The sequence below is a fragment of the Chiloscyllium plagiosum genome, unplaced genomic scaffold (genome assembly GCF_037043375.1).
Source record: "Chiloscyllium plagiosum isolate Xiang-an unplaced genomic scaffold, Cpla_swu_hap1 HiC_scaffold_28, whole genome shotgun sequence".
In the NCBI taxonomy this organism is placed as follows: domain Eukaryota; kingdom Metazoa; phylum Chordata; class Chondrichthyes; order Orectolobiformes; family Hemiscylliidae; genus Chiloscyllium; species Chiloscyllium plagiosum.
This window is the reverse complement of record NW_028270166.1, coordinates 44165846-44192542: the sequence shown is the minus strand read 5'-3', so window position 1 is coordinate 44192542 and position 26697 is coordinate 44165846. Positions and strand designations below refer to the sequence as shown.

Sequence of the window (26697 nt, the reverse complement as noted above, 5' to 3'; positions counted from 1 at the left end):
ACAACACACAACCATAAAATGCAGCTAATGCATAAGATTCATCGGCAGCTATGATGATGCTTTTCATTGTCTTTAGTCTGATCTTTGTGCCAGCCTCAGATCAACAGAAAGACTTAAGAGATAGAAGCGAGGGGGCAGTGATCCCCTCGTAAAACTTGACAGGTGGCATCTATTAGAAATCACTAAGTGAACATCATATGACTGTGAGTGACAGGTCGTTGGCATGTTTAAGGTGTGTTTCATGTGGCTAGATAGACCTGGAGATGCCCTTCAGCACAGAGCAGCCAGGGTTCCCTACAATTATAGGTGACAGAAGAAGCCCTTCTTCCTATCGAGGCTGTACTGCCAAAAGTACAAAATGAACTACACTAGTTCCACTTTCTCGCACTAGACCCATAGCCTTGAATGTTAAGTCATTTCACGGGGTCATCCAAGTACTTTTTAAAGCTTTGAGGTTACCCACCTCAACCACCCTGCCAAGCAGTGCGTTCCAGACCCCCACTACTCTCTGGGTGAAAAGATATTTGCTAAATCACCTTGGAACCTCCTGCCTTTCACTTTAAAAGTGAGGCTCCTTGTTCCTGACCCTTTCACTAGGATGGACACGGTAGCTGCTTTTTGCACAACAGAGTACAGAAAGGTTCAGACCTGCAAGAACAACAGCAGAGAGCTGTTAGACAATTCAAGGGTAGAGGAGCGAGAGGATCAGGAGTACAGTGTAGGCACTGGGGAGATATGGTGGTTTAGTGGGAATGTCACTGCATTAGTCATCCAGAGCTAAAGCACTGGGGATATGTGTCAAATCCCACCAACAGCAGCCATTAGTTCAATTAATTGATAAAATCTGGCATTGAAAATTAGTTTCACAATGGTGACCATGGATTATTGTTTATAAACTCATTTGGTTCACTGTCCATGAGGGAAGGGAATCTGCTGTCCTTAGCTGGTCCAGCCTACAGATCCACAGCAAGATGGCGGACTCTTAATTTCTTTCTTAGACGGCCTTGAAAGTCACACAGTTTGAAGCCTATAGGGGATGGACAACAAATGTTAGTCTTGTTAGTCACACCCACAATGCTCCACAACGTTGTTCACCAACATCAGTCTTACAACTAACCAACCAGCCCAGCACCTCTTCCCCAGTTGCTCCATTAAATTCAGGTGCTCCCATTATTTTCAGGATATCTTACAAGTTAACTCGCCACCGAGCACCCAAAGATTTCAAGAGAGTGATGAAAATGAAGAGGATCATAGATGCCAAAGATTCAAAATGCCCACAAAAGACCACCATGAATCAGGTGTTTTTTAAGTATTTCCACTTTATTGGTTCAACGTTCACACCAGTACACTCAGTGAACCACATTAATAGCCTCCATCATTAGACAATATCTATTAAATTGGGTACTACTATATATAGCCCATTCTCCTGTTTCTCTTCACATATCTTGAAAAAGTCAAGATATAAACATATTACACAATTTAAACCTTGTCATCAGTTATGAGAATTAACACATTACTGGTGCCCTCTTCAAAGCATGAATCTTAAAAACTGGTCTGTTTGTGATGTTTGTGCATTTTTAAGATCTGTAGTAAGACATTTTGGACATCTTCATCCATTTGACCCTGCAACAAGAAGTACATAAATAGGTCAATTTCCTTGTGACAAGCCTGAACTCATTTCCTTTGCATACCAAATTTCAAAATATTGAGTTATATCCTAAGCTGTGAATTAGCAATTAGCCATGGATCGTTTCCATATTAAATCCAGGATTTCCTCTCATCCACTTACTCAATTCCAAAATTAATGGAACTTATACACAAAACCCCTCAGTAACTTCAGTGCATCACCAAGAGCATATATCATGTCTCACTGTATGACATTCTTACCTCTATCTTAGGGGTTCTGGGTTCAAATCTCACTCTGCTGACCTGGTGTGGTGAAACGGTTAAAAATTATGTCCCAGTACATGTGTGAATCTAACCGGAATGGAGGTGTTGCTTAGTCCCGTGTGAATCTTATTACACACCTCCCCGTGTGAATCTTCTTATCTGTATGTAACCAGAATGGAATGTGTTTTTTAGCCTTGCTCTGCTGTTCACATGAATGTTTATATCTGGAAAAGAGTATATCAGCTGGAAAAGTCTCCAGTTCGGTGAGTCTGCTCCGGGGTTACGTTTAACCGCCGAGCGTGGGTTGTTGGCAACCGCTCTACGAGAACTGACGGCTCCCAGTTCCGGTAACATGTAGAGTGAGTATAAGCCAGACCCGTTGTATGAGACCTGGTTGTGGCGACGCTGCGGGGAATAAAATGCCCATATTCTAGCAGACTCGCCTCTTGGTCGTTTGTTCTGTGTCAGACTACTCTCCTACGAACCTGACCTTGAGAATTTTTTAAAACACCTGGGGAAATGGTGATAATTGTGATAATGGTGATCTGTTGGAGAGCTTGGCCTTAGGTTGAGATAAATAACCAAGATCCCATCTACTCCATCATGTGGAAGTGGACTGTCTGTTGAGAAGCAGGGGAGATGTCTTCAACATCCTGACCAATATTCTTCCTTCCTCCAACAGTGGTAAATCCAATTGTCTGTCATCTCTCTCAGTGCTGCATGTGAAGCCTGCAGTGTAAATTGCTGTTCATGTTTGCTGCATTTCAGTCATGACTTCACTGGCTGAAGTGTCCTTTGTCATATTCCAAGGAATATGAACGGAATTATGTTGTTCTGCTCCTCTTTTACCAGTGACAGCGCATGTAACCGAGATAAACCTGTTTGGAGCCCCAGACCAAATGCAAACAGGCAGACCAGCAGCGAGATTGGTCTACAGGACATTGGTGAGTCCATTCTCCTCGGGACTGAAGGTCAGTAGCCAATCTATTGTTGAGTTTACATGAACATACAGATGAATATAGAATATCAATTAGGAGCAGGAGTAGGCCATTCAGCCCTTTGGTGCTGCTCAACCATTCAATAAGATCATGGTTGATCTTAACTCTTCGATCCACAGTCCTGCCTCCTTTCCCATCCTCACTTACCAAGAACGGATATACCTCTGCCTTAAAAATTCTGTCTGCACCTGCTTTTGAGGAAGAGACTTCCAAAGGCTCACAGAGAAAATAAAAATTCTCCTCATCTCTGTCTTAAATGGGTGATTCTTAAATTTTAAAATAGTGATTTTTTTTGTGGAATCTCTCATAAGGGGAATCATCTCTCCACATCCACGCTGCCAATGTCTCTTCAGGATCATGGAATTACAGAATCCCTACTGTGTCGAGGCACACATTCAGCCCATTGAGTCCACACCAACCCTCCAAAGAGCATCCCACCCGGTCTACCCCCTTTACCCTCTCCTGTTAATCCTGCACTTCCCATGGCTAACCCACCTGGCCTGCACACAATAAGCAATTTAGCATGGGAAATCCATCTATCCTGCACATCTTTAGACTACGGGAGGAAACCGGAGCACCTGGAGGAAACCCACACAGATACAGGGAGAATATACAAACCCCACACAGCTAATTGTCTGAAGGTGGAATTGAAGCTGGGTCCCTGGCACTGTGAGGCAGCCGTGCTAACCACTAAGCCACCATGCCATTCTTTTGTATGTTTCAAGGATCTTGTATGTTTCAGTTGAATCAGCTTTTAATCTTCTAATGTCTAGCATTTATAAGGCTAACCTGTTCAATCTCTCCACATAAGGCGAGCTGCTCTCTCCAGTTTTCACACACTATTGCATTTACATGCTTGCTTCCTTACACAAGGAGACAAATATTGCACAGGGTCCTCCAGACGCCCTGTATAACTGAAGCATAACCTCCATACTCTTGCGTTCAGTGCCACTTGGAACAAACAATAACATTCTACTAATTTCCTAATGAATGCAGCAGCAGCGCTAGAGTTCAAGTGATTGTGACAGATCTCCATTTACGTCCCAAACACAGGGGCTGTTGCAGACAGTTTGACTTTCTGGACCGCACTAACTCTCACGCCGACACCATGGGCTGCAGGTTCCACTATCTTCCTCTGAGGAGCACTTAGTCACTTGGAAATCCCTCTTCACTGAGCTGCCAACTCTCCAGCATTTGTCTTGGTGATCCAAGAAACCGTAGGTGGCACGGTGGCACTGCTGCCTCACAGTGCCAGAGATCCAGGTTCAATTCCCGCCTCAGGCGACTGACTGTGTGGAGTTTGTACATTCTCCTCGGGTCTGCATGGGTTTCCTCTGGGTGCTCCGGTTTCCTCCCACAGTCCAAAACGTGCAGGTCAGGTGAATTGGCCATGTTAAATTGCCCGTAGTGTTGGGTGAAGGGGTAAATGTAGGGGAATGGTTGTGCGTCAGTATGGATTTGTTGGGCCGAAGGGCCTGTTTCCACACTGTAAAATAATCTAATCTAAAGCTCAATTTATGAGAGACTGAGGCAAGCAATGATCAGGAGCAACCGCGCTCTGCTTCATCTATTTATTGTTCCATCAGAAGGATGGAAATGGAGACAGGTGGATGGGTGAGATTGTTGGTGGAGGTCATCTCCAGGGATTTGTCCAACAGGAGTTGGCAAAACTTACCTCTGCTGGCAGATTAAAAAACTCAAATTATGAAGCTACACAGTGCCAGCAAGCATCGTCAGTTGGGTGGGGAGTGAGCATCAATGCAGTCACTCTGAGGGTCCATGCATGCCACTCAGCATCACCAAGGTATTGACATCCCATTTCGGAAAACACGGATATCATACAGAAGGAAAACAAAATGATGGTGGGGCACTATGAGTGAATAAAATAAAAATGAAAACATGCAGTGGGTATGTGTTGTGGGATGCGAGTACCTCAAAACTAAGAGTAATTATTGTTAATCTCACTGTAAATCTCCCTGTTACTAACTCCTAATCAGTTAAAGCTCTGGATCCAATTGGCCTCTGGTATTTTTGGAGAGTTGCCATGGTAACACTCACTATTACATCTTGGAGTTATGGAGAGTGAGGTTCCAGCTTTGCTTCAGTGACATGGTTGAGCAGGAATGTCTCCCCCTCTTCCTGCTGTCTGTGTGTGTTTGTCGTTAGGATTGGCAGGTTGCTGACTGGCCCTGTTTGGTTGCATTATGAATACACCTTCAGAGTTCACAAAGGCCTGGGGGGGGCGGGGGGGGGGTGTGATATGAACACAGAGCTTCTGACCCTAAGGTCATGACAGTATCCGCTCCGGCGGTAAGTAAGCCATCGGGAATGTGATCTCAGCACTCAGCTCCTTACCTGAACAGCGTAGAGAAGATGTGATCGGTAAATGGTCACGATGGCTCTATGGTCATTCTCTGCTTGCTGTCAAGAGAAACGAACCAGGTTTTAGTGGAGCATTTCCAAACAGAGACATTTTCTGTAAAACTGGCTGACAATTTCTTCAATTGAGTTAAGGTTTCGGTGCCCCTTTTAAACTAGAACACGCCCTCCAGTGGCCAGTAGACAGAGATGCACATTCACTTCTTAGGTTTGCTCAATTGCATTTGACTTGGTGGAATTGATAGATGGATGTAAGTAGCACAGTTACTTGGAACCTGCCTTTAATATCTGCTCAGTCTTAACTCTGGGAGATCATGGCGCACTCATGTCAAAAGGATCAGTGTTTGGTTTTTTTTCACTTCAATCCTTAATAGTGTCAACTCATGTCTAAATGATATGTTTATTATATTGTAAAATAAAGCAAAGAACTGTGGATGCTGGAGCTCTGAAACAATCGCCAGCGATCTCTGTTTTATTGCATTGGGAAGTAAGCATAATTTCACTAATTCAGATCCTCCAAATCTCCTACAAGTTATTTCAAGATTGGAGATGGGGACTCCTGGACAGGAGACGGGATCACCCGCCCACCCAGCAATGTAGCTCATGCCAACTAAAGGAGGTGGCATTGACACCCATTCATCCCAGATCCAGAAAAAAACTCAATGACTGATCAGGTAACACACTACATATTCTCATACCTACCCTTGGTAATACTAGGAGAAAGTGAGGACTGCAGATGCTGGGGATCAGAGCTTAAAAATGTGTTGCTGGAAAAGCGCAGCAGGTCAGGCAGCATCAAAGGAGAAGGAGAATCGATGTTTGGGGCATAAGCCCTTCTTCAGGCATAAGCCATTCCTGAAGAAGGGCTTATGCCCGAAACGTCGATTCTCCTTCTCCTTTGATGCTCCTTGGTAATACTACCCATTTTAAACAACATCTGCAGTACTGTACTTTGTATCTAACTCTGTTCTTAAATAGTTGTAACTTAATTCTGTAATTATTTGATTTCCTAACAACATGTAACCAACATGTACAACCCTTCTTCTACTGGAACAGCATCCACAAGCCTAACCTACCATACCCTATTATCTCCAACTTCACCTCTCCAGTTCACACTCATTTCACAATTTAGCTAGCCTTCTATCCAAATCTGGGACATAACAGACAAAGGATTTCAAGGCCTTTGGAAAGTGTGCAAAGGAGCTTTATAGAATGGGATGAGCTCTTTAATTAATGATGCAAAGAGATTGGAGAAACTGGTTTAATCCATTCCATCCTTTAATAAACACTGTGCTGTTCAACACAGGGGTCAGGGTGATTGATTTAGATGGGTAAATACAATTCAGTCTTTGTCACAGAGGAGTCAGAATATTCATCGTTGGACTGAAGATTGTGTTCTACAATTTTATCCAGCAAACCACTGACGGCAAGACCATATGATGGCTGACATGATAATCCTCAACTCTGCTTTATGCCTTTTACCCATAATCTTGGATTCCTTTACTGATTAAATATCTGTCTTGGTGTTGAATATTATAGAGGCTCACAGCACGGAAACAGACCCATCAGTCCAACTCATCCACGACAACCAAGTTTCCCAAACGAAACCAATCTCACTTGCCTGCATTTGGCATATATTCATCTAAATCTTTCCTATTCACCTATCTAAATGTATTTTAAATATTCTAACAGTATCTGCATCTACCACTTTCTCTGACAGTTCATTGTGTGAACCACGCATTGTGTGAAAATGTTGCTCCCTCGGGTCCCTTTTAAATCTTTCTTCTCTCACCTTAAATATTTGTCCCCTAGTTTTGAAGTCCACCATCCTAAGGAAAAGACTTTTGCTCTTCATCTCATGATTTTATAAATCTTTATAAAGTCAGCCTCAACCTCCTATACTCCAGAGGAAGAAGTCCCAGCCTACCCAGCCTCTACTTATAATTCAAACTGCACATTCCAGCAACATTCTGGTAAATCTTTTTGAACTCTCTCCAATTTAATAACATCCTTCCCATAACAGGAATATACATTCTTAATAACACAACCTCACCAGCTCTTTATTGTAAAGAATTCCACAGATGCATTACTGTTTCAAAGAAACAAACTCCTCATCTCTGTCCACAATGGATGCCCCCATACTCTGAGACTATGCTCTCTGGTTGTTGACTCTTTCACAATAGGAAACAATCTTTCCGAATCTACCTTGTCAAATGCCTTAAGAATTGCATGTGTTTCAATAAGGTTGCCTCACATTCTTCTAAACTCTTAAGGAGTAAGTGCTCAACCTATTCAACCACTCTTTATAAGAACAGCCCTCCACACCCAAAATCAACCTGGGTGAACCTTCTCTGGATTGTCTCCAATGCCATTTTATCTTTGCTTGGATAAGGGGATCAAAACAGTTCACAATTTTCCAGGTGCAATGACTAGTGTCTTATATAGTTTCATCAAGATTTCCCGATTCTTATATTCTATCTCCTTTGAAATACAGGTCAACGTTCCAGTTACCTCCCCTATTACTTACTTTTCATGATGAATGAATGAAGGTTCTCAAATCCCTTTGTAATGTAGCTTTTTACAACATTTATCAAATTAAATAATATTCAACAACCCTATGCTTCCTGATGAAGGGCTTATGCCCAAAACGTTGATTCTCCTGCTCGAATGCTGCCTGACTGGCTGTGCTTTTCCAGCACCATACTCTTTGACTCTGATTTCCAGCATCTGCAGTCCTCACTTTTTCCCTATTCCTCCTGCCAATGCACAAAACCTCACATTTTCCTACATTTTATTATACCTGTCAAGCCTTTTGCTCACTCATTTAAAATTTCTATAACCCTCTGTAGAATGTGTGTTACTTTCACCACTTGCCTTCCAACCTATTTTGATGTCATTTGCAAACTTGGCTATAGTACATTCATTTTCCTTATCCAGGTCATTCATATATATTGTATGTATTGCAGGTCCTTTTCTGGTCTCTGCATTTCACCTCTAATTACAGGTTTATATCCTGAAAATAACCTTTTTGTCTCAACTTTCTAATTCTATTGGTTAGCCAATCCTCTGTCCATACTAATATACTACCCTAATGAGCTCTTTTCTGATTAAGTTGCCTTAGAATCACAGAATCCTACAGTAAGGAAAGAGGCCATTTGGTCCATTGTGTCCACATGGACCCTGAGAAGAGCACACTACCCTCTCCCATGTAGCCACCTAGCCTGCACATCCCTGGACACCGCAGAGTAATTCAGTATGGCCAATCCATCTAACCTACACATCTTGGGACTCTGCACCTGGAGCATCCATGGGAAACCCAGGCAGACACAGAGAGAATGTATAAACTCCATGCAGCCAGTCGCCCCGAGGCTGGAATCAAACCCGGCCCTCTGGCACTGTGAGGCAGCAGTACTAACCACCAATCCACCTTTATGTGAATCACCTTATCTAATGTCTTTTGGAAATCCAAATACATTACATTCACCGGTTCCTCTTTATCTATCATGCTTTTACCTCCTCAAAGAATGCTAATAAATCTGTCAGGCATGAACTCCCCTGCTTGAAGTCATGCTGACTGTGCTTGATCATATTATAGATTTCTGAATGTTCTGCCACTGCATCCTTTATAACAGTCTGTAACATTTTCTCAATGACAGGTTTTAATCTAACTAGCCTGCAGTTCCTGGTTCCCTGTTTTTTTTTCTCATCTCCCTCCCTTCTCAGGTGATACATTGTCAGTTTTCCATTCCTTTGGGACTTTTTCAGAATGTAAGGATTTCAGCAAGGTTATTATCAGTGCATCCACTATCTCTGTAGCTACTTCCTTTTAATATATTAAAAAGCACCCTTTGGGCCCGGGGATATATTTGCCTTTTGCCCCATTAGTTTACGAAGTACTTTTTTTTCTAGTGATAATGATTGTATTTATTTCTTCCCATTTTTTGCGACTGTTTTAGTACTTTTGCAATGTTATTAGGTGTCTTCTATGTAAAGAATGTTGCAAATTATTTATTCAACTCCTCTGTTATTTCCTGGTTCCCTATTGTAATTATCCACCCTCATTCTCTAAGGGTCCTCTGTTCACTTTGCCTACTCACATCTTCTGTATATGTTTAAAGAAGATATTACTGTCTGTTTTTATTTTACTTGCTAATTTGTCCTAAAATTTATTTTCTCTCTCCTTTTTTTTGGTCACTTTTTGTAAGTTTTAAAACTTACTCATTTCTTTGGTCTATCAGTAATATATGGCGTATTTTATGCTTTTTCTCTTTCAAGTTGATGCTGTTCTTAACTTCCCTGGTCAACCCCCTTCCTGCAATATATCTTTGCCATGAGGCATGAACTATTTTCTTAAACATTATTCTTCAAGTGTCTTCCTGCTAAGTTCCTTTGCAGTCAACTCTATCCTCATTCCTTTGCAATTGCCCTGGTTTACATTTTGCATAGTTGTTTCTGAACCAAATTTCTCACCCTCAAACTGATATATTTTTATTCGTTAGTCAGATGTTGGTGTCTCTGGCAGGGTTAGCATTTATTATCCATCCCTAGTTGCCCTTGAGAGTCTACCCCAAACCAAAGGGATAGCTATGGGCACCCACATGAGCCCGGTTATGCCTGCCTCTTTGTTGGGTATGTGGAACAGCTCAACTTCCACAGCTACATTGGCACCATCCATTACCTTTTCCTCCGCTATATCGATGACTGCAGCGGCGCGACCTCATACTCCCATGAGGAGGTTGAACAGTTGATCAACTTCTCTAACACCTTTCGTCCCAACCTCAAATTCACCTGGACCATCTTGGACACCTCCCTCCCCTTTCTGGACCTCACCATCTCCATCTCTGGTGACTGACTAACCAAAGACATCTACTACAAATCTACCATACAAATCTATCATCTACCATGGACTCCCACAGCTACCTGGACTACACCTCCTCTCACCCTGCCTCTTGTAAAAATGCCATCTCTTATTCCCAAATCCTCTGCCTCCACCGCATCTGTTCCCAGGATGACCAATTCCACCATAGAAAATCCCAGATGGCCTCCTCCTTCAAAGACCGCAATTTCCCCTCCCACATGGTCGACAATACCCTCCAGCGCATCTCCTCCACTTCCCGCACCTCCACTCTTGAACCCCACCACTTCCAGAACACCCCTGCTCCTCACCTTCCACCCCACCAGCCTCTGTATACATCGCATCATCCTCTAGCGCTTCCACTACCTACAAACAGACCCCACCACTAGGGATATATTTCCCTCCCCATCCTGATCTGTGTTCTGGACAGACCATTTCCTCCACGACTCCTTGTCAGATTCATGCTGCCCACCAGCCCTCAGCCGACTCCTAGTACCTTCCCCTGCCACTGTGAGAAGTGCAAAACCTGCGCAGATACCTCCCCCCCCCCCCCCCTCATCTCCATCCAAGGCCCCAAAGGATCTTCCGCATCCAACTGAAATTTACCTGCACCTCTACAAATGTCATCTACTGCATCCGTTGCACCCGATGTGGTATCTTCTACATTGGGGAGGCAGGAAGCCAACTTGCGGATCGTTTCAGAGATCATCTCTGGGACACACGCACCAACCAACCCCACCACCTCGGGGTTGAACACTTCAACTCCCCCTCCTACTCCATCAAAGACATGCAGGTCCTGGGCCTCCTGCATCGCCAAACCCTAACCACCCAACGTGGCATCTTCCGCCTTGGGACCCTGCAACCACACAGGATTAATGTGGATTTCAACAGTTTCCTCACTTCCCCTCCCCGCACCCCTGTCCCAAGCCTTCAACTTGGCATCGCCCTCTTGACCTGTCCATCACCTTTTCCATCGATCTGCTCCACCCTCCTCTCCGACCTATTATCTTCTCTCCGACTTTCATTTACCTATTGCTTTCTGAGCTACCTTCATCCCAGCCCCACCCCCTCCCAAATATCTTTCAGCCCCCTGGCCCACAAGTCTCATTCCTGATGAAGGGCTTATGCCCGAAACATCGATTCTCCTGTTCCTTGGATGCTGCCTGACCTGCTGTGCTTTTCCAGCACCACACTCTTGACTCTGATCTCTAGTATCTGGAGTCCTCACTTTCTCCTCCTTGAGAGGGTGGTGTTGAGCTGCTTTCTCAAACCACTGCAATTCTAACAAAATTTGATCATGTTTTGGTCACTGTTCCCTTAGGTATCTTTCACTCTGATATAATTTATTAAACTTGCCACATTACCAGATCCAAATAGTCTGATCCCTGGATCGCTCCACAACATGCAGTTCTAGGAAACTATCGTGAACACAATCTATGGATTCATCCTCTTAGCATCCTCTGCCAATCTGACCATCCCTATCTATACGAAGATTAAAGTCACCCATAATGAATGCACTGTATGTTTTATCTGCCTTCATTATCTTTCTCCCACAGAATAGCTATGGTCAGAGGCCCTATAGACTTCTACCAACAGTGTATTTTTCACCTTATTACTTCCACCCATATGCATTCCACATCTTCTGACCCAAGATCATGTCTTGCTATTGTACTTAACGATGTACTGCAATACTGGGTAGTGCTTAATACCAGTGCCATGTTAAAAGCAGTGAGTGATTGGTCAATTTATGGAACAGGCAGTGGAGGCAGACAGTATCAATTCATTCAAGTGCAGTTTAAATAATTCTTTGTCAGAATATAACATGTTGGGAGGCCACATAATAATTATAGTATGCTCGGCTGGAACAGGTTTGTGTTTTTTTCCACAGGATGTGATATCACTGGTTAGGTCAAGCCTAACTGAGCTGGAGAAGGTGGGACTAAGCTAAAGGACAAGAAGAGAATCAAGTGCCCCATGATTTGATTGCATCCACATTGTCCATGATACTTGCTCATTTTGGGCTCCAAATGGCAGTCTGGATTGCGTGCGCACACACATCCAGTTATGCATACGCTGGACTCCAATTTGATGAGGTCCTTCGTACAGTGAGTGTGTGTCAGCATATGCAGTATAGGGCGATCATTATGTGAGTCAATCCTGTTTTATTTTATTCATTAAAGATATGGAGATTAGGTGGATTGGCCATTCTAAAACATCATCCCATAGTGTCCAGGGCTGTGTAGGGTTGGGTTAGCCATGGTAAAAATTCCATGGGGGGTTATGGGGATGGGTGAGATGCTCTTCAGAGGTCGGGACACCCCTCGATGGGCTGAAATGCCTCCTTCAACACTGTAGGGATTCTATGATTAATGTGACACGGGTGATGCTAGCTGGGCCAAAATTCACTGCCTGATACATCCCTAATTGCCCTTGTTTAGGTGGTGGTGAGCTACATTCTTGAGTTGCTGCAGTCCATGTAGCATAGGTGTTGTTAGGGAGGGAGTTTGACCCAATGACAGTGAGGGAGCAGTGACATAGTTCCAGGTCAGAACAGGTGGCTTGAGGGGACTGTGCAGGTGGTGGGGTTACTATTCGAAATGGGATCTATGGTTCCTCAGACTTTCCACCACTTCAGAGTTTTCTCATCTTACATCTGGATATGCTGCACTGAGACCAACTTAGTCAAAGTGGAGAGTGTGGTGCTAGAAAAACACAGCTGGTCAGGCAGCATCTGAGGAGCAGGAGAATCGATGTTTCGAGCATAAGCTCTTTATCAGGAATGAGGCCTTTCTCTCAACTTATTCAAATTCAAGGAGAGAAGGTGGCACAATGTTAAATCACTAGACTAGTAATCTGGCAGCCCAGGGAAATACCCTGGGGACCATGAGCTCTATCCCATCACAAGATTTAAATTCAATTCATTAAAAAACCCTCCTGAATTGAAAGTTTGTCTCAGTAATGGTGACCATGACAAATATCACCGATTTTTGTAAAAATCTATTTGGAAGGGAAACCTGATGCCCATATCTGGTCTGGCCCCCATGTGTCTCCAGTAATGTGGTTACCTCTAAATTCCCCTCTGAGATATTCCACTCAGACCAAAGACCAACCAGGGATGGGTAACAAATACTGGGTTTGCCGGTGATACCGACATCTCATGAAAGAATGAGAAAAAGAAAATATTTCTTGACATGAAAGGCATATTTTGAAGTCAAAGCTCAATAGATTGTTGTTGGTCAAGTGTTTCTGAAGGTAGAATTCATGGCAGAATAGCCTCATTGGGCTGAATTCCTATTGTTAACTATACCAGTGTTGTCGCAGATAAACAATCTTCTTCACTGGAGAAGGTGTGACTTGAACCTGTCTCAGAGGGAGAGACACGACCACAGTGCCACAGGAACTTTAAGACAACACCAGGAACTGATGAGATTTGAACCTGGATTGTCTAAGCTTTAAAAACAGCAGTAAACAGTTTGGTCCTTCAAGCCTCCTCACCAATCAACATGATCATCCTCATGTTCCTGCTTTCTCCCTTTGATCCTGTTAGCCCTAAATACTGTATTAATTTCCTTCTGAAAAATAGTCAAATGTTTTGGCCTCAGTCATGTTCTATGGCAGAGAATTCCATTCTCTGAGTGAAGGAATCTCTCCTTATCTCTGTGCTAAATGGCCGACCCCTTAGACAGTGATGCCTAGTTCTGGACTCCCTAGTTATCGGGAACATCCTTCCTGCATTTACTCTGTCTGGTTTTGTTCGACGTTTATACATTTATATCAGACCCCTTTCCTCATTCATCTAAATCCAGTTAGCATGAGATTTTGAATCATCAGTCCAATGACATAACCACTGTGCCCCCTTTCATCAGCTACCTTTATTGTTGTACATGATAGCTGAAAATTAACTTTGTAAATTTTAATTATCCCCCACCCAGTAATTTTTGGAGTTGTGTTATCCCCCGCAATAGTCGAATAGCCTACTTACTGCTAGCTGCTGCTGTAATACTCTGATTTGTCTTTGCGTAGCCTCTGTGTGTTGTTGATGGGGTGGGGGGGCTGCTTTGGGAGGTAGTGCTGCAGCATTAGCCTGCTCCGACAGACTGTTCAAAGCCTCCTTTAGTTTGAACACCTCTTTGGATAGTTCACTTATCTACAGGGAGAAAAAAAAAACAAATTGCATCAGAGAAATAGCGGGAGGAACATTCTGAATGCAAGAAATTCCACATAATGGAGAATTGGGACTCCTATTTGAGACAACTTTAACTTCACCATTCCCGATGGGGCCGAAAGCAATTGTCATGCACACATGAGGAACTATCCAGAAATGAGAATGTCCTAATGGCTAGATTATTGACTATTAGCTAAACAGAGAGTAATCAGAGCAATCTGATTAATACTAATTGTCCTTCAATTAAAGTGTACGAAGAAATTAAGTTCTGTCTAGATTCTTTCTGGGTTTTTTTGGTTTAAATTTGCTATGTTTCCTTTGACATTTTAAGTTTGGTTACAGTATTTCCTAAGGCAGTGCTTTCCCAACTCTTTCCCACCTTGACCGTGTTTGTGTGTGTGTGCAAATTGCCAAGAGCCCAGGCCTAGGAGAGCAGAGTAAATGGAAGAATCTGTGGCACCCACAGGAGGGGGTGCACAGACCAGCCTGTGAGAGTGGGGATCTATCAGCGAGTGGTGAGAGTGGGGCAACGGAGCAGGTTTATGTGTGAGAGAGGGGTGGAAGAGCTGGGACAACAGCAGAGTTGGAGGGAGCTGTTAAATCCAAATTATAATGTGGCCAATCTTTCCATTAGGATTTCAGGACAGGCTCCAGGTCTCCAGAGGGAGCATTGGCAGTGCAGTGGTAGTGATCCTACCTCTGAACCAGGAGACCTAGGCTCAATAACATCTCTGAACAGGTTGATTAATATAACTTCAGGTCTCCAGGATTGTCCAGTTAGGCTAACCTTTTATGAAAGATGCCATGATGCAGTTAACTCTCAGCTCCATAACAGCTGGTGACTCCATTTGGGTTCACAACCCACGCTTTAGGAGGCCTTGCCTTACAGGTTTTTTTCATTTCAAAAATTTACTTTATTCATAAAGATATTCTTATATACATACATTGTCACTACAGCAGCTTGGTTCTGTATATCGAGAAACAAACAAACACTGGAGTTTGACTCTATCCAGCAAACAAACCCAAGATATTTCTTACATGTACACGGTTATATTTACAGAGAGTTGAGGTGTTGAACGGACTCTCATTCAACTTTGGCAGAAAGACCTTAGATAGTGGTATTTCCCCACTGTGCCCCAAGCTTTTGTGCATCCCTCAGCACATAGTCCTGGACCTTGGAATGTGCCAGGCTACAACGCTCAGTTGAGATCAACTCCTTGCTCTGGAAGACCACCAAATTTCAGGCTGATGAAAGAGCATCTTTCTCAGACTTGATGGTCCGCCAGGCGCAAGTAGTCGGGACAAACCTCGACAAAAACCACTGCATCTCTCTCCAGACCTCTTTTGCAGAGGCACATTCCAGAAGGAGGTGAGTGACAGTCTCTAAACCCCACCCGCTACAGCCGCTTCGAGGGCAGTGTGCAGTGCCATAGTGCCAGGTGTACAAGAAGGATCTCACAGGTAGTGCCCTTCTCGTCGCCAGCCAAGCGATAACTTTGTTTCATTTTAAGATAGTGGACTCCTTGTGCCCCTATGCGGCACGGTGGCACAGTGGTTAGCACTGCTGCCTCACAGCGCCTGAGACCCGGGTTCAATTCCCGACTCAGGCGACTGACTGTGTGGAGTTTGCACATTCTTCCCGCGTCTGCGTGGGTTTCCTCCGGGTGCTCCGGTTTCCTCCCACAGTCACAAAGATGTGCGGGCCAGGTGAATTGGCCATGTTAAATTGCCCGTAGTGTTAGGTTAAAGGGGTAAATGTAGGGGTATGGGTGGGTTGCGCTTCGGCGGGTCGGTGTGGACTTGTTGGGCCGAAGGGCCTGTTTCCACACTGTAAGTAATCTAATCTAATCTATGCACCGTTTGCACAACAATGCAAGGAAACACACACAAAATTCTGTATGGTCAGCTTTCCAGTTTCATGTAGATTGTCATTCAACAAAAGGGGCAATTGTAAGTAGCTAAATGTATTGCTACTTCCTGGCCCTCATCATGAAATTGGACTTGGATAAAATCTAAGTCAGGTTTTTCTTTATTGGAAATAAGTATCCTTTGATTTTATTCAATAAATTGGTACTTACTGTGCCTCACGATATTTGACTGTTTGCTACAGAGGCACCGAGGATCCTGGTTCCTTTTAAACAACCAGTTCAGACATACCTCTGGAATAGGTGAGACTTGAACCCAGTCCTTCTGGCACAGAGGTAGGGACATTACCATTTCACAACAATGGCCCAAGGATCTTAGATGTTGAATTCTTAATTTTCAATTAAGTTGAAATCACAAAGGATTGAAAGACCTTATTCTATAGGAAGCTGTGGGTACAGGGTTAAGTATGTTACCTGGTGATCTAGTGAATAGGATTTGGCACTCTCATCAACATAGCATAGGTTCATAAGGTGAGGGGGGAATGATTTAAAAAGAACCTGGGGGGGTAATTTTTTCACACAGAGGGTGGTGTGTGTATGGAATGAGCTGCCAGAGGAAGTGGTGGAGGCTGGTACAACTGCAACACTTAAAAGGTGTCTGGATGGGTATATGAATAGGAAGAGTTTAGAGGGATGTGGAAAAAATGCTGGCAAAAGAGACTGAATCAGATTGGGATGTCAGGTCGGCTTGGACGAGTTGGACCAAAGGGTTTGTTTTTATGCTGTATTATTCTATGACTCTATTTCCATTTTAGGGAATTAAGATTTCTGGTGTGGCTAACTGGTCCATAGTGGTGCATTCAGGGTCCAATTGTTATAGTTTGACAATTCCCAAGGCTGTTTTGGGGCAGTGTACATATCGCTTACCTGGAAGAGCCTGGTTCAAGTCTCACCTGCTCCGGAAGTGTGCAGTAAGATTTCAGAATTGGGTGATTAAAAATTAGGAGTAAATTGGACCATGACGTACAATCAAGGCAATGACCTACAATCAAGGCAGGGCCTGTGGAATTTGGTGGTATTTGCCATAATGGAAGACAGCAGTTCATTTTGAAGGAAGCAGGGGTTTGCACCCATAGGTAACAGTGAGAATGGATTCCACAGTATGATACAGAATTTAGTAAAACAAAGAAATGTTATTTCAAACTGGGAAAAGGCAAACGTGCGACTGATTTGAGGAGGCTGCTCATTGCACTGAGTGGCTGACACCTGGAATGGGTTCCTGAACAAAACATTTTCATAGAATGAAACGAAATAGTTGTGGAATGATTAAGAAAGAGTTAGATGCATATGGTGCATGTAGAATGGTTTATGTTGTCCTGGATAGAAGCAATATGATTAATTCTTACCCTCAGTTATTTGGTGCAGGTTGGATTTCTGGACAAATTCCCACGAGCTTCATCAAATCATCTACTTGAAAAAACAGACAGGGTGGCACCTGAATTTTCAATGGAGTTGTCCATATTTATGGACAAACTACTGCAAAATGGCTGACCAGGATATTCTCCCTCTTTTACTGTCTACAGTCAGGAATATTAGAAGGAATTATACACTGACAATTAACCTGTCAGGCCACATTCTTAGACCTTCCATGGCCAACAGTTTCACTCAAACCCAGAACCTCAGACCAATAGGTAGGGATGTTAATACCGGACCATAAACTCCACCACAGGTCTTTAGTGTTTACAGCAACTTCAAATACTTCAGGATATTACAACAACTTACCTTCAGCAGTTATATCACGGCTGATCTCGGGTGACCTTTTAGAGGTTTATAAAATCATGAGGGACATTGATAGGATAAATAGACCCCGTCTTTTCCCTGGAGTGAGGGAGTCCATAACTAGAGGGCATAGGTTTAGGGTGAGAGGGGAAAGATATAAAAGAGACCTTAGGGGCAACTTTTTCTTGCAGAGGGTGGGACGTGTATAGAATGAGCTGCTAAAGGAAGTGGTGGAGGCTGGTACAATTGCAACATTTAAAAGGCATCTGGATGGGCACATGAATAGGAAGGGTTTGGAGGGATATGGGCCAGGTGCTGGCAGGTGGGACTAGAATGGGTTGGGATATCGGGTCAACATAGACGAGTTGGACCGAAGGGTCTGTTTCTGTACTGCACATCTCTATGAGTCTATGATCTCAGGGCAATTTACAACAGAGCAAATAAGGTACTACATAGGAGGGAAGCACAATCAAAGAGAGGCTTTTACCAGAGAGAGACTCTTGAATGAACAGCAAGTGTGACAATGCGGGTTTGGGAAACATTCCAAAAAAATTGGCTAAAATGTAACTGCCTGTGTTAGAGCAGGGAAACTCTACATTGTTTTGAGACTTACTTGTCAGTATTTTTATTAATTTATAATTTTATTAATTTATTCAGAAACATCACTGGAATAGGCAGGACTTGAACCCAGGCCTCCTAGCCCACATTACCATTCTGCCACAAGAATCTGAGGTTAACATTAAATAAATGAGTAAATCAATAAAGAAGCCTCGTAATTGGATAGATTTCACTTGGTCACTGGAAGGAATGATATTTCATTTGCTAAGAAGCCAGCATCATTCCACACATCAGTAAACAATAAAACTGAAAATGATTGGTAATTAAATTGTATAATGCAGTACAAAAGCATCTAAGAGGGATCAGAGTTAATATTGATTCCACAACATTAAAGACTGTAATTCTGCAGTACCTTTCTATCCTTCTCCTTCACAAGATCAGCAGAGTCCTCAATTTGTTTGTGCAGTTCAATGATCTTCGTTGACTCAGTCTTTAACTTGTTGTACTGTTTCTGCACAGTGGCCAGCTGTTCCTCTGCATCCTGTTTCTCACTTTTCATGAACAGCGCCTCCCTCTGTACTCGGAACACCTCAGTGCAGGTCTTTTCATGCTTCTTAGTCAGATCGTTTAATTTAATGATTAAAGAATTTACCTCAGCCTTCAGTGAAGTGCTAATCTTTTCATGCTCTTCTTTTTGAATGGTTTGGCTTCTCATTGTCTCCATTTCTTCCTGTCGTTGGGATAACTCCTTTTCTTTCATGGCCAATTCATTCTGCATATTGATCAACATCTCTTTGGTATCCTGCAGAGATTTCTCAAACGATTCCTTCATTTTCACATGCTCATCCAATGTTACCGAGCTCATTCTCTGATGTTCTACCTCATCTTGTAGCCTTGCAATTTCTTTTTGGATTGCACTGTGCCCTTGCTTTAAATCAGAGAGCTGCTTGTTGGCTTCATTGAGGGATTTGCTCAATTTATCCTTCACCTCTTCATGCTCCTTCTTTGAAATGTACAAAGATTGTACGGACTCGAGTTCTTCAACTTTCTTGTTGTATTTGGTTTGAAGTTCTCTGCATTTTTCCTGCAATTCACTGTGGGCTTTGCTCAGTTCTTTGAGTTGTTCAGTGGCTTTGTTGGAAGGCCCAATTCCATCTACATTGAACTCTTCAAAATGACTTCTCTTCAGATCTTCAAGTTCACCTTCTGCCTTGGTGTATCTTTCTATCAGCAGGGAATTCTCTTTGGAAATTTCTTGAAGCGAGGTGTTTAGTGACATTCGCATCTCATTATACTCCTCAAGAGGGATACTCTGTAACAGAAGCTTCTCCATTTCATTCACCTTTTCCTTCATTGCTCTCACTTTCTTTTCCTCTTCTCCCTCCGCTTTATCTGGTTGCAGGAGCTCCATCTCACCACTCTCTAGCTCATCTCCAGGGATCATTTTTATTGTCTCTGTATAGCTCGTGTCTTCATTTTCTTTCACAGAAAGAATTCCTAGTTGGATCTGCTCTTCAAGTTGTTCAATCTCAGTCACAGCTGCCTCATATTTGTCCTGGGTCTCCTTTAATTTTTTAATGAGTTCCTGAACATCTTGTTGCACCATATCTTTCTCCTCTAACTCCCCACCTTTGGGTGGATCTCCTCCCTTTGAGTAGGACTTGGCCTTGAACTCATCAAAATCTGCTTGTAATCTTTGAACCTTTTGCTCATGTTCCACCTTTAGTTGTGTGTAAGCTTCCATTGAGACTAGTTTGTCAGAGGAGGGTGAGTTAACCTCAGCCATGATAGTAGCCTGGGCTTGTTCATATTGTTCCTTCAGTTTCTCAAATTCTGTTCGCAAGGAATCATAGAGAAAAACAGGGATAAAATCCAGGCCTCCTGATGGTTCTCCTTCATTTCCTTCTTTCTGCAAAGATTCTATCTCCTGAAACATAAATTGCAAGATTGATGAAATTGAAGGTGTGAAATGTCAATTAGTAACTCACTTTGTAATATATCATGCGCCATATGTTAGTTATCTTGGCTGAGAATGTTTAGTATGACTTGGTATTGTTGAAACAATTCATTTAATATTGCAAGTGTCAGCTATGGCTCAGTTGATAACATGCCAGCCTCTGGGTTCAAGTCCCACTCAGATATCAAGTGAAGTCAAGGCTGACACTCTAGTGCAGCACTGAGGGAGTACATCACTGTTAAAGGTGATGTCTTATAGATGAGATGTCAAACTGAACCTTCACCTGCCGGCACAGGGAGATGTAAAAGAACCTACTGCAAAATTTCAAAGAACAGCAGGCGAGTTATCCACTGTATTCTGACTATCCCTCAATCAACATTACAAAAACCAGACTATCAAGTCGTGATCATATTTCTGTTTGTGGGAGCTTGCTCTGTGCATGTTACCATGTTTTCTACATGACAATGATGACTGCACTTTATAAAGTACTTCACAGGATCATAGAATTGTTACTGTGTAGAAGGCAGGCTCATTTTGACTGCACTAACTCTCCGAATGAACGTTGTGAATTAGTGCCATCCCCTTACCCAGTTCCCACAATCCTGCGTATTATTTCTATTTAATCACCTAAAGCCCTCTTGAATGACTTAATTGAAAGTGCCTACACCAACTTTATTTTATTATTCCATTATTCACACTTCATTGGCAGTAAGGAACTCTGAAATGGCCAGTGAAAAGTGCCATCCAAATACAAATCTTTGTTTTTCAATGTGACACAGCTACAAGTTTTACAAGACTGATTTGCATGGTCTAAGCACCATTCCAATCCCAATGAGCTACTCTGCATACCTTAAATGTTGCGCTCTCTCTTTCATCAGTCAGACTCTTAATATAGAACCTCAATTTAATCACAGGATTAAAATGTCCCAGCTATTCATGACAGTCCTAATGACCTCTGGTTTGAAAAGGTCAAAAAGTGAATACATCATAGGTCTGTTACACATCCCTCCCCTTTCATTTTAACTCTTTCCTTCAGTCCTTTCTCACCTATTGTGTAAGGTTTCAATATCAAGGCCCATGGAATGAGGGTTTGTTACCTGCAACCTCCCTTGTAGCTCTTGGTTTTCCCTGGTCAGTGACTGCACTTGACTCTGCAGTGACACAAGCCACTCCTCACTAGAAACGTCCGTACCCTTTTTCGAACATAACTTCTCAATCCCTGAAAACAGTACAGTTCAGCAACAGTGAGCAGTGGAATAAAATGGTTTAAAGGATTATTCAATTCCAAAACTGAAACAATGAGAAGGCAATTGTGGACTAACAGGTGATTGTAAATCAGTCAGTGAAGTAGCTGATGGAAGCATAGCATAAGTCTAAGCAGGAGATTGAGAGACCTGGTTCTAACTAGGACGATAGTTATATACATTGTGTGAATAAAGATTTGGAATTACTTTATTAGGTGCATATTCAGATTACTGGTAGAGAAGAGCAGACAAGGTTTACCAATCAAGCAAGCACTATGGGGACTGGGACAAACTGAGCCAGAGATAGAGGACAGACCAAACCTTGATATCAGAATCTCTTTCATGATCACCTCCAACCCAACCCATGGTGAAAGCAGGCAAACTGTTGCCAAGAGTTTGGAAAATGCACAGACAACAAAGGTTGAGTGACAAAGCAGTACTCATCGCAAAGAGAAATGGAAAGGAAATAAGGGTTACAGGAATTAACTCAGAAGCAACAAAGACTTTGAGAACACGTAGATTTTGGAAGAAACAGGCCTTTGGAAACAGAACAACATGGGAAGCACAAAGGACTTTCAATGGCAAATATCGCCACTCCCAGAGCTGCCACTAGCACTGCCCAGAAGCTCAGGAACATTAAGGGTCAGGAGACACAGATTTAGAAGTCAAAGGACAGATTACTGTAGTTCTTTATCACAAAACTAAGTGAATGAGACAGTTTTTCAGTTTGAATTCACAACATTGTTCTGAAGACTTGGAAAGCTGTAAAGTGAGTGCCAAATCATACTACTCCTAGATACCAAATCCCTTCTGCTTACTTGCTCCAAAGACAGTACAAGATCCTTCAATAGAAAATGTCTCATTAAGTTGGTAAATCAAGGAGTAATTTTACTGGATAGAAAGCCACCAATATGGTACTCAGGACCAGTGATAGTTCTAAAAAGTGAGATCAGGCTTTGTACCAACTTAACACAGCCCAACAAGCAGTTCAAAAGGAAAGTTCTCCAACGTTTTCCATGGATGACACACTGGCAGAGCATTTTACTCACAAAGTTAGATGCCACAGTGGTTTCTTGCAGAACTCACTTGACCAAGTATCATGGTTATTAACCACATTTATCACACAATTAAATTGACTTCCATTTGGCATTGTCTCAGCACTAAATATTTTCCAATACACAATGTCCAGCATCTTCAAGGACAGAGAAGTAAAGCTTTGCCACGAAGTGTGAGGTGCTGGCCTAGTGGTATTATCACTGGACTATGAATCCAAAGACCTAGGTTATGTACTGGAGACCTGGGTTTGAATCCTGCCACAGCAGATGGTGGAATTTGAACTCAAATTTAAAACATTTCTCAAATTAAGAGTCTAATGATGACCGTGAAACTACTGTTGGATGTTGGAAAAACCCATCTGGGTCGCTGATGTCTTTTAGAGAAGTAAACTGCCATCCTTACCTGGTATGGCCTACATGTGACTCCAGACCCACAGCAATATGGTTGACTATTAACTGTCCTCTGGCAATTAGGGATGGGTAATAAATATCTAGCCAGTGATGCCCTCATCCCACGAATGAACAGAAAAAAAACAGGGTGTGCTCATCTATGATGTTACTAAGGAAGAACATGACCAGTAAGTCTGTCAAGTTCTAAAGGCAATTGGGCAAGCAAGACTAAATTAGAAATGCAAATTTGACAAGTCCACTATACAATTTCTGGGTCACATGATTCAGCAACAAGATATAATAATGGACCCCAGCAATTCCAGTATTCCCATAACCCAAGAATGTCAGGAACACAGAAATATTCCTTGGAATAGTCAACTGACTGGGGAAATTCTGAGTGAACCTCTCAATGGTGAACCTCTCATTCAAGATCTGTTAAAAAAGGTCCAACTCTGATCATAGAGTCATAAACATGAAAAACCGACCCTTCAGAGCTGAAAATGTGTTGCTGGAGAAGCGCAGCAGGTCAGGCAGCATACAGGGAACAGGAGAATCGACGTTTCGGGCATAAGCCCTTCTTCAGGAATGAGGAAAGTTTGTCCAGCAGGCTAAGATAAAAGGTAGGGAGGAGGGACTTGGGGGAGGGGCGTTGGAAATGTGATAGGTGGAAAGAGGTCAAGGTGAGGGTGATAGGTCAGACTGGGGTGGGGGCGGAGAGGTCAGGAAGAAGATTGCAGGTTAGGAAGGCGGTGCTGAATTCGATGGATTTGACTGAGACAGGGTGGGGGGAGGGGAAATGAGGAAACTGGTGAAATCTGAGTTCATCCCTTGTGGTTGGAGGGTTCCTAGGCAGAAGATGAGGCGCTCTTCCTCCAACCGTCGTGTTGTTGTGGTCTGGCGATGGAGGAGTCCAAAGACCTGCATATCCTTGGTGGAGTGGGAGGGGGAGTTGAAGTGTTGAGCCACAGACTGGTTGGGTTGGTTGGTCCGGGTGTCCCAGAGGTGTTCTCTGAAACGCTCCGCAAGTAGGCGGCCTGTCTCCCCAATATAGAGGAGGCCACATCGGGTGCAGAGGATGCAAAAGATGATGTGTGTGGAGGTGCAGGTGAATCTGTGGCGGATATGGAAGTTTCCTTTGGGGCCTTGGAGGGAGGTGAGGGGGGAGGTGTGGGCGCAAGTCTTGCACCTCCTGCGGTTGCAGGGGAAGGTGCCGGGAGTGGAGGTTTGGTTGGTGGGGGGTGTGGATCTGACGAGGGAGTCACGGAGGGAGTGGTCTTTACAGAATGCTGATAGGGGAGGGGAGGGAAATATATCCTTGGTGGTGGGGTCCGTTTGGAGGTGGCGGAAATGACGGCGGATGATGCGCTGTACATGGAGATTGGTGGGGTGGTAGGTGAGGACCAGTGGGGTTCTGTCCTGGTGGCGGTTGGAGGGGCGGGGCTCAAGGGCGGAGGAGCGGGAAGTGGAAGAGATGCGGTGGAGGGAATCGTCGACCACGTTGGGGGGAAAATTGCGGTTCTTGAAGAAGGAGGCCATCTGGGTTGTACGTTTTTGGAACTGGTCCTCCTGGGAGCAGATGCGGCGGAGATGAAGGAATTGGGAGAATGGGATGGTGTTTTTACAGGGGGCAGGGTGGGAGGAGGTGTAGTCCAGGTAGCTGTGGGAGTCGGTCGGTTTGTAGTAGATGTCTGTGTCGATTTGGTCGCCTGAGATAGAAATAGAAAGGTCGAGGAAGGGGAGGGAGGAATCTGAGACTGTCCAGGTGAATTTGAGGTCGGGGTGGAAGGTGTTGGTGAAGTGGATGAACTGTTCAACCTCCTCGTGGGAGCACGAGGCGGCGCCGAAACAGTCATCGATGTAGCGGAGGAAAAGGTGAGGGGTGGTGCCAGTTTGGCTGCGGAAGATGGACTGTTCCACATATCCTACGAAGAGGCAGGCATAGCTGGGGCCCATGCGGGTGCCCATGGCTACTCCTTTCGTTTGGAGGAAGTGGGAGGATTGGAAAGAGAAGTTGTTCAGGGTGAGAACCAGTTCAGTCAGTCGAAGGAGGGTGTCAGTGGAAGGGTACTGGTTGGTACGGCGGGAAAGGAAGAAGCGGAGGGCTTTGAGTCATTCGTGATGAGGGATGGAGGTGTACAGGGACTGGATGTCCATGGTGAAAATAAGGTGTTGGGGACCGGGGAAGCGAAAATCATGGAGCAGGTGGAGGGCATGGGTGGTGTCCCGAACATAGGTGGGGAGTTCTTGGACTAAGGGGGACAGGACAGTGTCAAGGTATGCGGAGATGAGTTCAGTGGGGCAGGAGCAGGCGGAGACAATGGGTCGGCCGGGGCAGTCAGGTTTGTGGATCCTTCAGTCCAACTAGTCTATGCCGACCATGTTCCCAAACTAAACTAGTCCCTCCTGCCTGCATTTGGTCCATACCACTCCAAGCTTTTCTTACTCAGAACAAGAAAGAAAATTCTTTATGATCAAAGATTTGCTCATTTCGTAAAAAATACTCACACCCTGTGTTCTGAAACGTCCAAATATTGTGACAGGAGATTCTTTGTCAGAAACAACAGAGGAACAAGTAATACATCAAGAAGTCATATTCTTATCGGGTGCAGAAACATTTCACCTTCATAAGCAAGTAATTTACCAGCTTCAGGGAGAAGATCTGCTGAAATCCAAATGGTATCGTGAAAGCAGTGTTGAAAGGCTAACTTTGAACTCTAAATCTGAGTGTTCACAGCCTATATTGAATGTTTGAGGCATATCGTCCACACAACAGTTGTCAAGGCTGATCCACAGATCACTAAATCCATCAAAACTTTCCCACTGTTTTGCGAGACCATTGAACTGCAAAGGTTCATGGGAATGAATAACTATGTAGAGAAGTTTTTTTTTTAATCAAATCTGGAAAAGCTAAACAAACCACTACAACAACTACAGGGTCATGATTTTGGCATGAAAGTTAATTGAAGTTCTTTGAGAGAATAAAGGAAATGCTCACTTCATCAGACAACTAACTCACTACGACTCAGAACTACCAACAATAACAGCAGCATTAGTTTTTCAAATCCAGATAGCTGAAAAACATAGACCAGTCCACTATGAGTCCAGGTCTTCGACTGAAATGGAGCAAAGATATACAGTAACTGAAAAGGATGCACCAGCACCTACTTGGACATGCAACAATTTTCAAATTACATCTATAGTTTTAGGTCTGAACTTTAACATTGACACAGATTGCAAACCATTGGTAGCTTTGTTAATACTAAGGAATTGCCAAAAGATACGGTTGAGAGTGGCAGACATTCTACTGCAGATTAATAAGATATGATACTACAATCAAGAATGTCAAAGGAAAACATTAAAGTACAACGGATGTATATCATGCATTCCTGCTGAATACACAGCATGGAAGGACAAGAGCCTTATTGAAGATGTTTAGTTCTGTGTCTTTTACATACTATTTACCTGTAGCAACAGAGATTAGAAGAAATTCAGACAGCTCAGAAAACATGAACATTTCAAAATTCATCAATACTATGTTAAATGATAGCCAAAATACATTCCT

At 43.4% G+C, this 26697-nt stretch overlaps 1 protein-coding gene across 8 annotated transcripts in view; it reads right to left on the bottom strand.

Moving 5' to 3' along the window:
• Window positions 1-1309: 1309 nt before the first annotated feature.
• LOC122565170 (ankycorbin-like) overlaps window positions 1310-26697 on the bottom strand; it is a 121856-nt gene continuing 96468 nt past the window's right edge. For all 8 annotated transcript variants that reach the window (XM_087976244.1, XM_087976248.1, XM_043720873.2 and 5 more), the window contains 5 exons: window positions 21544-21665; window positions 18902-20416; window positions 14105-14269; window positions 5244-5309; window positions 1310-1623 (listed from right to left, as the gene is read on the bottom strand). In XM_087976244.1, coding sequence (XP_087832370.1) covers window positions 1543-1623; window positions 5244-5309; window positions 14105-14269; window positions 18902-20416; window positions 21544-21665 — 1949 coding nt within the window. In that variant the 3' untranslated portion in view covers window positions 1310-1542. The remainder of the gene's footprint in view (window positions 1624-5243; window positions 5310-14104; window positions 14270-18901; window positions 20417-21543; window positions 21666-26697) is intronic.